Source organism: Papaver somniferum, chromosome 5 (assembly GCF_003573695.1).
Source record: "Papaver somniferum cultivar HN1 chromosome 5, ASM357369v1, whole genome shotgun sequence".
In the NCBI taxonomy this organism is placed as follows: domain Eukaryota; kingdom Viridiplantae; phylum Streptophyta; class Magnoliopsida; order Ranunculales; family Papaveraceae; genus Papaver; species Papaver somniferum.
Genome location: NC_039362.1, coordinates 193219753 through 193237440, shown reverse-complemented (window position 1 = coordinate 193237440; position 17688 = coordinate 193219753). Strand labels below are relative to the sequence as shown.

The window sequence follows — 17688 nt, the reverse complement described above, 5'->3', positions numbered from 1 at the left end:
CTTGTTTTGATCATAACTTCTTCGTCCAATGTCGGAATGACCTCATTCTTTTTGCGTTATCTTCGTATTTTCATTCTCTTGAAGATGAAGATAAAATCTACGATTTCCATTATATAAGCTGAACCATTAACATTTTTTATTCCTGAACTCTCAGGAATAGGTTCGGCTTACATCTATGAGCCGAACCAACCCATTGATGAACAGTTCGGCTTACATCTATGAGCCGAACCTCACATAATTTTTCTTCCAGATCACACAGGACTAGGTTCGGCTCATTATGATATTTTTAAACAAGCCGAACTAGTTGGTTCGGCTCATAACAATAATACTTTCATCTTGCCGAACTGTTCATTAGTGGTCAATATCCAGGTTTCAGATCAAGGTTCGGCGCATAATTTAGTTGTGTTGGGAGCCGAACCTAGGTTCGGCGCATAATGTTGTTGTTTTTTAAGCCGAACGGTTCTTCAAATTTTCAGCCTGAAAGTGTATATGAACAGTTCGGCTGATACGATTTTCATTATATAAGCCGAACCATTAACATTTTTTATTCCAGAACTCTCAGGAATAGGTTCGTCTTTCTAGGAAAATTTTATACAAGCCGAACTAGTGTCTAGCAAATGTTCGGCGCATACCTAAACAGTTTCAGCTAGCCGAACTGTTCATAAAGGGATCGGTTCGGCTCATAAATGTAAGTCGAACCTTTTCATCCTCCATTGAATCATTCTCGTAATCTAGGAAATCAACCATTTGGGAATCATTGTTGTAGTTGATGTGTATTTTTTCCTAGGTTTTTTAGATGATATATGACATTCCTCATCCTCCATTGAATCAAGAATTAGAATTTTCTCACTTTCTCCTTCTCTTTCTCTCCTTCTTAACCAAACCAAAACTTTGATTTTTTTCCCCAAATTTTTCATCTAAACAACTCTTATAATTCTGAAAATTATTTTAATCACTAAACAAAATATTTAATCACTAATCAAGATTAGTAACACTAATACGTAAAGGGCAGATTTGCCATTAAAAAATTTTGGGTTAACGGGTTATCTGATTTTGCTATTTCACAACCTTTTTTGTCTTCATTCAGTATGCCTTGGAAGATTTTGGTATGCCCAATATTATGGTTCTTAGGAAATGTGGTGTTGTGGTCATTTTTGGGTAATAGACTGGATTTGCAAGATGGAGCTAAAGATGAACTGGATAGACTGGGCCTTGCAATGGGCTAGGTCGTATTTTAGAGTTTACACTCTTCGCCGCAGAGGATATAAACGAACAGAGAAGAAAAGAAAGGGGAGGCGGGACTGGGATTCTTTGGAGGCGGCTGTGGCTGCGTTTTCTTTGCTGTGAGAGCCGCGGACAGAGACGAGGAGAGGAATAGGGTTTGCAGTATATTTTCCTAGTTCCATTTTGATTTGAGGAATCAATTTCTCTTGAATATGTTTATGGCTTTTAATAAAGCTATGTCTTGCTAGACTCTTTGTAACTAGGGTTTTTATGGTTGAAACTACATGGATATTAGGCCATTTTTGATTGAATCGAATTTTGAAACAATAGACCAATATGATTTGAATTGATTAATTTTTGATTATTGTTTATCGACTTTGAAGTATGAGTTGTTGGGTTACTGGTTTTATAAACCTTTGTGTGTAATTCGATAGTTTTACAAATAGTTTTGGTCTCGTTATTTGATAGCCCATGCTTGGGTTGAATCCTTTGATGGGTTATACTTAGAAGAGCCAGATACAGTTTGTGAATCAATATGTTAGTTTCGTATGATTTTCTCGCTAATACAATTTGATAGTGCATGCTTGGGTTTAATCTTTTGATGTGCTGTGCTTTTATTATACTAGTGACATTTGCGATACTATCCTTATAATAGGTGATGTCAATAGAACGAAAGATAGACACATATTCATATTTATGTTTCATTTCAGTAATTAAACAAAAATAGTAGTGGATATCATGAAACCATGGTTACCGACTTTTCCTTTGGATTCATTTTATTAGTTTACTTAATTTTGTTATTTCATTTCAATTATAAAAATCCAAAAATATTCTTTCTGCTCCTGATTAGATATATTGATTATCAGTATTTCCACCGCTCCCTGTGGGTTCGACCCATACTTGCCTTTGTCTACTAGTTAGACACCGTGCGATTGCGGTTATTACATATAGGTATCTCCGGATCCTATCAATCCCTACCCCGACACATATATCTTCTTGTGAACACTTCTCTTGGCTTTGGATCTCTAGGTATTTTACTCGATGAATATAGCTGCAACAAATTGTTGGTTAGTTCTTTATCTTCATCTGACTCGTCATCAATTTGTTTCAACGCCTCAACGAATATTCGTTGTTGTTCTTCAAATCGATCCATATGAATACGCACTTCTTCATCAGAAGAATCCATTGAGTTGGAACTAAAAATTAAACACAGGATTAAAGGTACAAAAAAGTAAGATGATAGAGTTAACGAGAAAACGAGGTATGATTAAATTGAATTAAATGGGTTGAATTTATAGAGAGAAATGGGGGGAATAGCCGTTACAAATTATCTAATAAGCGACAATTAAAAGACCAACCGGTCTTATAGAGACCGCTAATAAAACCGGTTGGTACAATCTCTACCTTTCAGTAAAGACTCAATCGGTTAACTTTTTTTATCATAGTGGCGTGGCTAGCTGCTGGCATGGCAAATGGTGGTTTAGCCAACCCCATAAGAACCGGCCTAAAACCCGTGTTCTCCCTCTTCAAAATTCAGACTCCTCCTGCTTTCTTCCTTTTCATTTTCTTCTCCGTCTCCCCTCTCTCTATTACTGAGTTGGCTGTTAGATTTTGACTCCATTGATCATCTTATAACACAAGCTGATATTGTATGGATCTCGCTGATTCAAGGTAATTTCTACTGCACCCTTCTTCAATCTTTATTTCTATCTTTTAATTACCCTGCTAGCTATAAATTTTCCAAGTAAAATCTAGGGTTTGAAGAAATGATTCTTGATAATAAGGGTAACCAATAACATCCCTAATTGAGTTTTTGAGTCTGCTGATTAACTCCCAAATGTTTTACTGATTTTCGGGTTTAGGGTTTAGAAGAGGAGCAATAGTTCAATTGGGAGATCTTTTGATTATATTATAGAATAGAGGGTATCTTCATAACTAACTCAAAAGCATAGAAACCCCCTACTTTCATCATGTTCATCCCTTAATTTCATTTTGGGTTACTCCTTCCCATCGTTTCAAATGCATAGAAATGATGGAAATACGTTTGGAGATCTATCCTTATCCTTCAATTTGCCTGCCAGAGGTCCTCGCGGGTCCAAAAATTCATGCGTTTTGTCGATAAAACGTTGGAGCTTCACGATAGTTTAAACATACAGAAATTCCATCTTTACTCTGAACTCCACTTGAATAAATCTCAGATTAAAAAATGGGTTCTCCATTGTAATAAGTCAAAATGTTGAAGAACTCAGTCTCCAATTGTTCCAAAGAGACACTGTTTTGATGCCACCATCTCTTCAGCCTTTAATTTAAATTTTGGGTGATTCCTTTTTGTACAGGATCGATTATTTGCAACTCAAAAGCTACTGGTGGGACAAAAAAAACAATATGAGTGAGTTAGAGGACAGGATTAGCAACTTGCCAGCCTCAATTCTTCATCATATCCTCTCTTTTGTTCATACTCGCGTTGCTGCTCGGACTAGTGTATTATCTAAACGATGGAAATATATTTGGAGGTCTATCCCTAGCCTTCAATTTCGGTGCCATAAGTCCTCGCGGGTCCAAAAATTCATGCGTTTTGTCGATACAACTTTGGAGCTTCATGATAGTTCAAACATACAGAGGTTCCATCTTCACTCTGAACTCCACTTGAATAAATCTAAGATTAAAAAATGGATCTCCATTTTAATAAGTCATCTCTTTATAATTGCGAGTCATTAATTGATTTGACGCTATTTTCAAGCCTTAAAATCTGTTTTCCTAAATATATATCTTTTCCAAGATTAAAAAGACTTATGCTTCTTGAAGTGGAATTTAGAGATGAGTGTTGGAACGAGCAACTCTTTTCCAATTGCCCGGTACTAGAGTTTTTGTGTATGGGATGTTGCACCTGGTCTGGTATGAAGAATTTTTGTATTTCAAATCCTGCACTGAAAGACTTGATTATTATAAATCTTGATTATGAAGAGTTTTTGTCCTTATTATATATAAATTACAGAACAAGTGTTCGATTATATTTGTTAACTTGTTATTCTTATGGTGTATCTTTTTTAATTTCAAATTTAGTCTGAAGACGATGACGATGCAAGTGATAATGGGAGTGAAGACAACTACTACAATGACGCTGCTGAGGATGAAGATAACAATGACAATGAAGACGATGGTTGGGCACTTGATATAGTGGCTGCTAGATGTTCTTTCCTACATCTCAAGTTAGTTAGCTTCAACAAATTTACTGGAGATGCAAGGGAGATGCAGTGGTTGAAACTAATTTTGAATAATGCAACAGAATTAGAAACCTTGACTATTTCTTGTGAGCGCATCTCGAACATGAAAAGCGAAAATCTCATGGCAGATATTTCGAGTCTTCCTAGAGCTTCAGCCAGTTGTGTGTTCAAATTCTCCTCCGAGCAGGGTTAGAAGGTGAAGAAGGTCAGTTCACTCAGTTGTTCTCACTGTTGATAAGCTGAAATATTTAAAAAATCAGAATCAGCTTTATTTTGATATATGTAAACCTGAAAGTCGGGTCTTATCCGAAAGGCCATATAATAGGTCGGTTTGCATGTTTAGCTGGAGTTAGACTGAATTGATCTACATCAAAAGAAACTAGTTTGTAGAGCAATTTCACTGGACCTAGGCTAACATTGATTTTCAATTTGAATGGCTTACATTCGTGCATTAGCAGAAATCGGAGGCATCTACGTGGTCAGGTGTTGAAATCATAGTTTTCTTCACAATTACTTGATTGCTTGAATTCTCGGCTCTACTGATTTCTCGACTACCAAACTTTAAAACAAGATATTTTGTATAAATTTTATAATGATTCAGTGAAGAAAGTCTGTATTACATTTTATAATGTCGATGATTGAGTCATTGATCAAAAACTTCATAAGTGATGCAACATGTGCTTCCATCTTTTGAAGTGAGCAATTTTGTATTCATGTGCTTTACCATGGCATCTTTGGCATCTCTTTTTTCTGGCAGTATTTCACCATTAGTTGCAATTTGATACAAGTTCGCAGTTTAGAACAGACTCGCGAGGAACATGTATATGACAGAATTTCTGATTGAATATTCCTCAGGAAGATCTTCCATATTAATGAAAAATTATCAGAAAGACGTCTTTCTCTACGATACTAGACCTTTTTATAGGACCATGAAAAAAGAAATCATTTAAAAACTCTGAAACCAAGTAGAACTACAAAAGCAAATCAAATAAACATAAACCAAAATAATAGAAAGTTGCAAGAAAGGAACAGAATTCCAGCCATTCTAATCAATCTAGCTTGTACGTACGGATCCTCCACCCTCCACTTGTATGGAATTACAACTGCTTCACATCCTTTCTGCTGCAAATTCAGCAGTAGTCTCTGACTTGACTCCAAGAGCACTTAACGAAACAAGGCTGTTAACGTGCGGAATTCCCTGGAATTCACTAGTATAACAAAGACCCATAAATTTATAAGCGTCCCAATCCAAAATCTTGTTTAATGCGTTTAGTGTGTCAGTTTCGGGGTCATAGCGACAAAGTACTGGAGGCCTATTACACCCACCCCACATCCTGTACCATAAGAATGAACACCTGATTGTTCTTTGTAATGGCAATGGGCTCAAGTGATAATAAGGAACAGGTTGTATACTGAACTCCAACTCCAAGTCCAAGATTCATATCCCTTATCCACGACGATATTATCCTTCTGCGTATTTTTAAACAACCATATGTTTGTGCGCTTAATACCACCTCGATCCATACTGCTTAGATCATGATCAGTAACAATGCTTAAATACCCTCCCAACAGCTTGAGGTGAGTAAACCTAGTATGCTCGGCATTACACGGTGTTGTAGGGAGATATCGGAAAGTTTCATCTGCCAAATCAAAAGCGACGATCTTCCGTTGGTTGTTGTCCAACGCCAACCAATGAAGGGGGATCCATTCCATAGAATACCTTCAGAATAGAATAAGTAATTAATTTTTCCGAGGTTTCTCCATCCACTGTTGTCACCTCCACCGAGAGTATATATATATACCCATCCTATTTTCCTTCTAGAGTAACGTTCTTTGGGGTTTAATAAAGGGTACTGAATTCTCACGACCTTGTAATTCCTACCATAATGATCGTAACCAAATCCACTTGCTGTGATTATGTCTATGTAACCTTCTTTGTTGTCTATTGGTGGCAGGTTAAAGCATTCTCCGGTTACCGGCTTAAATACGTAATCACTGGATGCTTTCCTATCATCATCAAGTACGGATAAACAAACCAAGCCATTGCAAGAACAAATCAAGTTTGATGTAAATTCTATACACTCGCGAACAAGTTTAACCTCTGTAAGTGTTTCTTTTGAACGTTTCTGATCATGATCTTTATCACCCATTAGAATGTCATCATAGTATCCAAACCTAAATTCAACATCACTACCCCTGATCCGTTTGGACCGTTTCCCAATATAAACTAGGAGTCGGAGACCACCTGCAAGTTTTCTATGGGAAAGGAGAGTTCTCCAAGTTTTCGACACAAGTTTGCAGCTTAACACGTGATTGCGAGGAATATGTGATAGAATTTCTGATTGAACATCAAAAGGGAGATCTTCCATATTGATTCACGCTCACCGATAGAGACGATGAAAAGTCCTGGTATCGTAAACGTGCTAGGGTACCACACACCACGTATCGTAATGCACGGAAAGTTTCCGGGCCTGGGCCTACACTAATGCTAATTATCGATTAGAATGGTTTGTGTTCTAGATATATATATCCATGTTCGTGCTCGTGCATGCTTTTTATAGTTATCTTCTTTACAGTTGTAGGAATTCGAAATTCTTTCTTGATCTCGTATATTTGTGATCAAATATATCTGGCAAACTGGTGGAAATTGCCAAAGTTCTTCTGATACCTGCGTGTTTCAGTCATATGACGCATAACTGTTACCCCAGCTTAGTTTTGTTTAAAATATCTTGCCTTAGGGTCAAACATACAAACTGGAACAATATCTTTGAAGCTCCTTCACTTTCATCCTAGACATTTAGGAAAAAGAAGACGTTATTTCCATCCTCTTACATTACATAATATTTTAAAACTTCAGACTTGTAGTAGACACCAAAGTACGAAGAGTATAGTTTAGCAAGGTAGGTTTTGTCGTTAAAATGCCACTAAAACAAGAAATTCACTGGCCAAAAGACAACTATAACGGATACACCTCAAGTGAAACTTCTGATTAGCCTGATTTGATATATGAATCCTTAGTATCGTAACTCCAAATTGTTTCTTCATTTGTTTGTGATGGATTTCAAGTCTTTATCATGTTATAACACGTATGAGTTATTTAGATATTCTCTGTTCACAACAATACCTTTTTAGCTACGATTAATGTATTTATACTTCTTCATGCCTTATACTTCTTCATGCCTTATGAGTACTAGCCTTCTTTCTACTTTCTCTAGGCGACAACTCAAGGTGGGAATGTATTGTAGGTTTAGCACAGGTGCTGCTACTGAAGGGCCCATCACTACCAATTTGTTCATTCTGCATCAGGTTTCTTTTCCATTCTTAGGGCGGCAGGTTATGACAGCAGAGGTCGCCAATGGTATTTTGCGTTTCCAAATCTGGCGAGATAAAATTGTGAAAAGTTTCAAATATTGGGAGGTGGCTTCTATGCTGTTTGTGTTTTGACAAGGGTGCAAGACGTTTGATCAGTCTGTCTCGAGGACTTCCAAGCAGAATTTTGTGGTGTACGGAAAGCTTACAAGGTCTAGTAAACAAACAATTCACCGGTGCAGAATAAAACGTGAAAATGGTGATAGAATGTATTTAACCATCTGTATATCATTTTCAGTCTTTTAAATGTATCTACACATGTTGTCAGTTATATTTTGTCTTTGTGAAGACACTAGCCTATATTCTGTTTTGGCTGTCAAGCTTCATTATTAAGATAGGAAAAACTGAAGTAAGCTGGGGCACCAAACTGAAATTTAAGGGAACAAGGGAATCACCAGATTCACCATGAAATCTTTTTCATCTCTTTTTTCTGGCAGTACTTTCCTATTTCTGTACTAGTTTGCCGTTTGCCAACCAATTTTAGATTTGAAAAAAGATAAAATACAATTTCCGTTTTGGAAATTGCAATATAACAATTAGAGGGAAGCCAGACCGATACTACTTTTATCTAAACTGTCGTCACAAACCTAATTGGTTGGCAAACGGTGGATATTGACTGTCGTCACATGGTAAATCAGGTTTTCATCTAACGGTGGATATTGATTGCTTTGTTATCAAGGTAACTTAATTGCAAACCTTGATTTGAAAGACTATATAAAGGAGACATCTAGTATTGTGCAAAACTAATCCCCACACCTTACGTGTGATACTAGTTTGGGTGCTAGAGTCGTTTCTCCTTTAACCTTTGGGTTTCTTCTTCTAAAACCAAGTTAACGACTTAAAGACTTCATTGGGATTGTGAAGCCAGACCGGTACTACTTTTATCTTAGTTGTGTGATTTGATCGTGCATCTTCTATCGTACGAGTACAATCAGATTGATTGGCTTGAGATTGATATCTCCGATAGGCAAGATATAAAAAGTAATCACAAACATCTTCGTCTCATTGTTTGTGATTCCGCAACATCTTGTTTCGCTACCATACGATTAAGATTCTTGTGAGAAGATTGATAACTCTAGGCTGTTCTTCGGGAATATAAGACCGGATTATCAATTGGTTCCTGTTCATCTTGATTATTATCAAAAGACGGAACAAAACCTTTAGGGTTTATCTGTGGGAGACAGATTGATCCTTTGATAGACTTGTCTGTGTGAGACATATTTGTTTATTGTCAAAGCCTGCAATTTTGGGTCGTAGCAACTCTTAGTTGTGGGTAAGATCAACTAAGGGAATCAAGTGCGCAGTATCCTGTTGGTATCAGAAGCGTAGGGAGTACAACTATACCTTGGATTGGTGGGAGACTGATTGGGGTTCAACTACAGTCCAGTCCGAAGTTAGCTTGGAGTAGGCTAGTGTCTGTACTAGGTCCCGGCGTTTTCATGCATTTGCGGTTTCCTCGTTAACAAAATTCTGGTGTCTGTGTTATTTCTATTTCCGCATTATATTGTTTTATCTTTATAATTGAAAAAATACAGGCTGTGCGTTTAGATCATCAATTTGTATATCCGACCTTTGGTTGTTGATTAAATTGATTGATCCTTGGATATTGGTCTTTGGTACCGTCCAAGTTATTCCTTGTGTTTGATGAAAGACTCGTTGATTTCTATTAGCTCGAGTAAATCAAAACAAGAGAGAGATATTAACTCCTTGAGATACTTAGACCTAGATTGAGTCTGACTGTCTAGTTGATTCTCTAGAAATAATTTCAGAGTTAGTCCATACAGATTGCTAAGCGAAATATTGGATGGTGTTGTTAGACCCCCGCTTTTTCGGAGTTAGTCCATACAGATTCTCTAGAAATAATTTCGGAGTTAGTCCATACAGCAGGCAAACACATTTAAGACCTTACAAGTCTGTGTTTGTAGCGATCTGAATCTATGGACAGTAGAACTATCTTAATAAATGCACCACCAGATCCAGGGATTTCAGAATTCTCTTCCATGAATGATTTAATAAAATATGTAGAAGAAATTCTATTTAAACCTCCACTAGGTTTAAAATCCCTTAAAGTGTTTTCAGGGCTTGAAAAGAAGCTTGAGAGCTTATCTCTTGATGTTGAGTTATACCTCCAGAAAGAGCAAGAATCTCTTGACAGGCTAAATCAAGTTATGATGAATAATATTCATGTTGAGGTTGATATTAATTTACTAATCAGTGAGAGAAATGCTCCTCCTTTGCTAATCCAATTAGTTGTGATAAACTAAACGAATTACAAGAGGAGTTTAAATCTCAGTCATCTGAGTGTATCACCTCAAAGCATGAATTAACTCGTTGTCAGTTCCTGATACTTCCTATCAAGATAGTGGTATTGTCTTCTTTTATGAAGAATCTTGGAAGTCTCTTTTTATCAAAAGAGTTTCCCTTCGCAGTACTAAAAACTATCTGCAGAAACTGTTTTTTATAAATTGGAAACTAAGAAATCAAAAACACAAATCTTTTTGGGTTCTTTTGAAGTTCTTTGATAGACTTATAAAAACAGTTACTTGGGTGTTTCCCAACACTACAAGATTTAAGAGTTGTTGGAAAGAAACTCTTTCTTGGTGCCATGGTGAGCAAGACATTGTTCACCTCAACACAACTTGTTTGTGTTGAAAGTGCATCCTCACTAAAAATGCCCTGCTATGTATATGGTGAGGGAAGCACAACAACTGGGGCGCACATATTATATTCGGTAAGGCTGTAGAATTCAATTGGACTCTTCTAAAAAGGTATGTCTATAAAATTGAGCAAGTTTTATGTTTTTATTACTTGTTTGAGTACTTATAATGATCCATGTACCTTGATTATCGTTCATTTCTACCTAACTTGATCTGTGTTTAAGGTTCTTAAATGTTTAGGTTTGAAAACATTAGTCGGGATGTTTGGAATTCATGGTACACTTACCAAGTATGCATAACATCATTTAAAACCAAAATCCAGGGGTTTAAGTTCGCAAACCTCGTCTGCATACCGCTCCAGGATACGAAAATTCATTTGCAAACCCGTATGCATACTTGACGTCGATATTCGGTAAACTTGTTTTGGCTGTATCTTCTTCGTCCGAATTCGGAATGACCTCGTTATTTTTGCATTCTCTTCCTCTTTGAATTCTCTTAAAAATGAAGGTGATAATTATTGAATTTGGATGAGTTAAGATTGGTATTTGTCTTGTCTCTTGTTTTTGAGTGTTTTGCTCCGTTTCGTTGCACTTGTTCCACTTCTCTTGGACTTGGGCACTTGGATTCATGGAGTAGTACTCTTCTAAGCTCATTAAAAGCAACATCACCGCCATTACCAAGGGATTTGTATTGGTTAATTCGATTAGGTAGATAGATAGAAATGTCTTTTCAATTGGGAATCGATGAGGTTTGTGTTGGGTTTGCAATTAGGATTTGAATTGGTTAGGGTTTGAATGAGGTTTTCTGGTGGTGTTGATATGAATATGGGGGAACGGGTAACAGTGTTAAATGGGGTTCTTCTTGATACAATTAACGTGGTTAATCGGTAGAAATTTTGGATAGTCGTGATGATTTTGATGCTAGGGTAGAAATTTTTCTGAAATTTTCAATTGTAATTAAGTTGATTGAGAGTACTGAAATTTTGCTTTTTCATTTGTGGTTCAATTGATTGCGTGGTAGTTTAACAATTGTTTGTTTCAATCTGTTTTCGAATTAAGAGGAGTTTGATTTTGAATGGTGGCCTACTGTGATAATGAAATAGTGGTGTAAGTGCTGGTGAACAAGTTTTCTGGAGATATCAGTAGAAGGAACAACTAGTGAGGTTGATGATTTAGTTATTGGAATCAGTTGGATATGCAGCAAGAGATATTGCATGTATTGATAATTTTACCTTGTGATTCCATTTAGTTTAATTGAAGAACTGTACTTTTAATCATTTTTCTTAATTAATTCCATTTTTATTTAATTGAAGAACTGCGCTTTCAATTTCTTTTGTTAATTCATTAAAATTGGGTAGTTGTAATTTTGTATGAATTAATGATTTACGGTTTTAAATAGATGCAAATCCTAATTGGATTCCCACCGGTTACTTCTAGATCGGAGAAGATACCGGCGTCGGAGAAGAGATAGAGCAGGTGTGCAATCTTGGACACCCACCAAAGGGTGGGCGATATTAACCATTCATTACATGAACGGGTTTAGAACCCTATGATTCAACTAGGTAGTGTATTGGGCATTTGACACGGTTTAACCAAATCCTAGTCACATGAAGGGTTTCAATGTTTTTTCCCAAGCATGAATTATTACCACGTAATCTTGAATTATTGCCACGTAATCTTGATTAAAAACGACAATTAGCCGTTTTTAATCTTGAACTATGCGACAATATATACAGATCGTGCTCGGGATTTAGTCGATAGTCTTGCCGCTGCCAATACAACAGTCACTGACAAAGAGTTTCGTCACTGACAAAGAGCTTCAATGTCTTTTCCCAAGCATGAATTATTGCCATGTAATCTTGAATTATTGACCCATATACAATAACGTCTGTTAGTCGTTTTTTCAAAAATCAAGTCGTTTTTTTGAAAAAACGAGACGAAAAAGGTCAACTTATGGGGAATTTCTTAATATTCAAAAAAACGTGGGTACTTTCTTATTTACATTTTCCCTCATGGGCATTTTCTTAACTTCCCCTTTTTATAAAGCATTACCTTATATGGGGATATACCTCATTCGGGTGTACATTTGTTATGTACTCTGTTTAACTTAAGCTTGTCTCAAATGTCGATCAATAAGTTTGATGATTTCTTGGCGCATTAGATTTACCGTATAATTAAAGCGGACCAAACTATGCTCTCTAAGTGAAGACTTGTATCCTATCTCTTTTGAATATACTGTAACTTTTCCCCTTCGGGTTAGAAAAGTATCTGGATTAAGCCAAGTCAAATTGGTAAACTGTTTAACCAAATTTTCTTTCACATATACTTGTTCTTATTTCCTTACGGTGAACATATGTAGGTGTGGTATTGGGAGTCCCTATACGGTTACCCCATCAACTTGTCATAAGATGGAAGCAAATCCAGATGAATCTGATAAATCTGAACACAAGTGATAATGTCAGTCTCTCTCCACTTTATTTCTGTCCATCTGTCTTTATACTTTCGGACTCTTAAAAAGTTCTCCAGGGGTTAGAATCCGGAGAGATTCTATCCTTTCATGGTGGTACTCTGACAGTTTGCACTTTTGCAAGGCGTACACAGTTCTTTTAATTTCATCATTTAAGAACCTCAATACCATAATTTGCTTAAGTTACTGAACTTCTGTTTTATAATGTAAATTTATTATTTTCCCTAATTACTTGCAGATTGTCTGGGTCCTGGTAGCTTTCAAATTTCTTTGGTCGATGAAAGGTTTGGGAAACTGAAAAATTACAAAGGAATTTGAGTGGTATAATCTTTGCTGACATGATAAATTTGATGAGAAGTAGCAGGTACTATATTTCTCTAAAGTCTCAATTATGTATCCTCGATGTGAAATTCCATTGCATTGTTCTCTTACTCTTCAAAGGTTATTTTTTAACGAAAAGAAAAATTGTAAATTTAACATAATCATGATTAAAACTTTTTGTGTTTCATGTTTTTGGATCACATCATCTTATGGGCAGTGATATACGTCATATTTCAACAGTCATTCGTGCTTGAATTATGACAGTGTACGTTGGCACCTGGCAATTATGCTTTTGTTTTATAGATAACTTTTCCATGTAGCAATACGCCTTTTATAATTTCGAAAGTTGAATGATCTAATAAAAAGAGATGGATAAGCTTGCGCGCAAAGTTTGTTTTAGTGTTAGTATTACAAAGTAGTTATTATCTGTCGGTAGTAGTCAAAATCTGGAATTTATGACTTGTTTATGCTTTCAGGGACCTCAAAATTGCAACATTCAAGCTCATGAACTCCTGTCTGGTGTGGATCAAGTGCAGCAGCTTACTCGACTTCAACTGCTGTAGATTTCTCTCCTTCGAAGACATCACTGAACCAAAACTATGGTCTAGTTGTTGATGTAGCTGGAGTTCAAGTTGCGTGGCCTAAAAAGATTGTGCTAAAAGGAAGAAAGGCCAAAAATTGATAAAGGGCGAAAGGTACATTATAGCTGAACTATTATTCATGTAGTGAGCTGTAAATCAGTATGGTTGGTTGTTAAATTGATAGACTCAGCAGACTCAGTACAGATTGTTATGTAGTACGACTATGCAGAAATGTGTAATTTTTCTGTTGGTTTGTGGTCTAGAAAGGATTCAGACATTGAATGAATTTGATTCAGACATGGAATGAATTTGATTTCAGACATTGTTTCCTTTTTATATCAGTTTTTGAATTTGAGTTACAGGTGCAGAAATGGTATGGAATCACACTTTGGATTACTGTTTGTAGGGTAATTTGGGTTGGAAAATTACAGGAAAGATCACAACTTTTAAAACCTTGTCTTTTAAAAACCCTGTCTTTAGATCTCAACTTTTCAAAACTTTATGTTCTTTGCATAGGATAGGATCACCCTTTTCATTACAGCAGAGTTGTTATCCATAGGTCACCCTTTAGATTATATTGGCAAAGATCACAGACAGCCAGTACTTAGATCACACTCTTTAAGAATGATCCATGCATGTTTTTGTAGTAGTGCACATTTGAACCTCCATCACCACTCTCAAAGACGATTAATGAGCCACAAACACTGCACACAGCACACTCAATCATATGGAAGTTTATGATCAAAATTTCTTCCGTGCTGACCACCCTTGATGACCAAACTAAAACACTTAAAGTCTCACGTCGAACGTATATGGTTTTCCAACTATGAGGGGTTTATCTAAGTTATCTGAGTACAGGATTGTAAAATCTTTCATTGGAATATCATTCTAAACCTCACCGCTTATGAAAACCCTATTGCCTAGTCGGCGCATACATAATATTATTTAAATCCACCTTTACGGTAAGCTGCTCAAGGAGAAATTGGATAAGTTATTGTATAAATGTAGTAAATGTAGAGCGGGAGGCTCTATGCTTATACTTCTTTTGGCACAAATACTGTCCAAGCAACTGCCAAAAGGACATAGATTCCGTAAAAGAAAAGCATTACATGATTGCTTGACTCATTCATATAAAATTTCATAAAAATTCTTCACAGACTATATCTGTGAGAGCTTATAAAATTCTTCAAAGCTCTCACACATACCCGAAGGGACCCACAAAAAAAACTGTAAAAGTTTTTAGGAATTCCGTTTTTGGGTGGTTTACCATATTGTCTGTTTAGAACCACATAAATCCGAAGAGCCTATAGGTTCACGTCATTCCACGTTAGACGATCCCTTAACTAAACTGGGTCATGAAATAACATTCGGCAGTCTTAACAAGAGCAGACAACCCTAAAACAGACAACCGTTTCCATATATAGGAATCCCTGGATTCTCTTACCTCCGTTTGCAATCTGTATCCCAAACCCTATTGCGGCAGAAGAAGAAGCCAAAGGTATTATTTATTCTTTAATACATGAAATTTATTTACTAAACTCAGTTTTTGGGCATCTTTAGGTTGTATTTTGACTTGAATATATACGTACAGGAAAGAACCATTAGTAATAATCAGGATTTTGTTTGGCTTCGGTGGTTTCAAGAAGTATTTTGGCGTTGCTCAAAGATGAGTTTGTTATCCAGTGGCAAGTACAACCAAGGGTCAGGTAAGATCCCTACTGCCAGAGAAATAAAGGATAGGGTGGACAATCACCGTCCGTGCAAAATTGGTAGAACCTCATTCAATATCACAAATCTCCCTGGTGTCTGTCTAAATCTTATATTCAAGTGTTTAGAAACTAGAGGCGGTCATACAAAAACTAGAGACGATCATAATTCCTTCGGATTAACTTGTCGTCAATGGCTTCATATTCAAAACAACAATCATGAATCCTTATGGTATGATAATAATTTTAAGCCAGGTAGATATCCAAAAATTAGTCCTGAACGCTTTACCGAAGTTCTTTGCAACTTGCAAGCTTGTTGCAATATTGGGTTTTGGGATTTCTATCTCCCACAACTGTGTTGAGATTAATTTCATTATTTTGTATATATACTTGTACAAATACATTGAATGAGTGAAGATCCTAATACTATAATTACATCAAGAGAATTAAATTTATTCCTATAGATAAACCAAAGAAATTAAAACTAATTACATCAATATTATTCTTTGCATGTACTAATCTTTGTTTCCATATTATATATTTGCATGTGTTAATACCTCCCCTCAAGTTGGAGCGGTAGAGCCTGAACGAACGCCCGACTTGCCAACTAGACGACCAAATTGCGGAGCTCCCAGAGGCTTAGTGAAAAAATCAGCCAGTTGATCAGACGAGGAAAGATGTTTTGGTAGAATCAATCCACTTATCAACTTTTCACGAACAAAATAGCAATCAATCTCGATGTGTTTAGTACGTTCGTGAAATACCGGATTTTGAGCAATATGAATTGCTGCTTGACTATCACAAGAAACAGTGATAGGAAGAGGACAAGAAATGTGCATGTATTTGAAGAGATAAACTAACCATTGAAGCTCAGCAGTTAGATTTTCCAAAGCACGATATTTAGCTTCAGCTGATGAACGAGCCACCGTAGGCTGTTTCTTTGATTTCCAAGAAATTGGACTATTACCTAAGGTAACAAAATATCCAATGGTGGAACGACGAGTAATTGGGCAGCCTGCCCAATCAGAGTCAGTGTAACCATGAATAGAGGGAGAACTGGATGAGGACAAGAATATGCCATGTCCAATGGTTCCCTTGAGATATCTTAGAATACGATGAGCAACATCCATATGAGCTGATCTGTGATGTTGCAAAAATTGACTCAAATAATTAACTGAGTATGTGATATTTGGTCGTGTTACCGTAAGATATAAAAAACGACCTATTAAACGACGAAAGCATCTTGGATCAATCAATTCCTTACCATCTGTAGGAAGCAACTTGAGTTTTGTATCCATTGGATACGCTGATGTACGAGCCCCTGTGAGGCCGGAATCCTTAAGGATACCAAGAATATATTTTCTTTGACATAGAAATATACCATTGGATGAGCGAGAAACTTCAATTCCCAAAAAATACTTCAAACTACCAAGATCCTTGATTGAAAAATGAGAAGCGAGGCGCAATTTGAGAGAATTAAGGAAGTTATTATCTGTACCAGTGATGATAATATCATCAACATAGACAAGAACAAATATAGGGGTTGTACCACGATGATATGTGAAAAGAGAATTATCACATAAGGATTTAGCAAATCCTTCAGATAACAAAACTGAAGAAAGCTTCGCAAACCATTGTCGAGAGGCTTGCTTTAAACCATAGAGAGACTTTTTGAGTTTGAAAACTTTGGACTCACCTGGACGTGCCATACCTGGTAGAAGCTTCATGTAAATTTATTCATCCAAATCACCTTGAAGAAACGCGTTGTTGACATCAAGTTGATGAAAATACCATCCCTTAATAGCTGCAATAGATAATAAGACACGAACAGTAACCAACTTAGCTGCTGGTGCAAAGGTATCATAGTAGTATATACCCTCTTGTTGTGTGTAGCCTTTGGATACCAGTCGAGCCTTGTAACGTTCAACGGTACCATCAGCATTGAACTTGATTTTAAAACCCATTTGCAGCCAATGGCTGTTTTACCAGGTGGTAAATCTACTAATATCCAAGCATCGTTGGCTTCCAAAGCAATGATTTTTTTGGCCATGGCTGCGCGCCATTTGGGACATTTATTTCCTGAGAGAATCTTGGTTCATCAGTGAGAATAACTGAAGCTAAAAAATCTTTGTGTGAAGCA

The 17688-nt window shown here is 36.5% G+C and overlaps 2 protein-coding genes across 2 annotated transcripts; one reads left to right on the top strand and one right to left on the bottom strand.

The window, feature by feature from the left end:
- Positions 1–2760: 2760 nt before the first annotated feature.
- LOC113284143 (F-box/LRR-repeat protein At3g58900-like) lies at positions 2761–5204 on the top strand. The gene is made up of 3 exons (XM_026533560.1): positions 2761–2895; positions 3561–3845; positions 4288–5204. The coding sequence occupies exons 1-3, from the start codon at positions 2876–2878 to the stop codon at positions 4400–4402; spliced, it is 420 nt and encodes a 139-aa protein (XP_026389345.1). The 5' UTR covers positions 2761–2875; the 3' UTR covers positions 4403–5204.
- A 10907-nt stretch (positions 5205–16111) lies between these two features.
- On the bottom strand, positions 16112–17275 carry LOC113280444 (uncharacterized mitochondrial protein AtMg00810-like). The gene has a single exon (XM_026529065.1). It carries the CDS (start codon positions 17273–17275, stop codon positions 16112–16114), a length of 1164 nt encoding a protein of 387 aa, XP_026384850.1.
- Between the last annotated feature and the right edge of the window lie 413 nt (positions 17276–17688).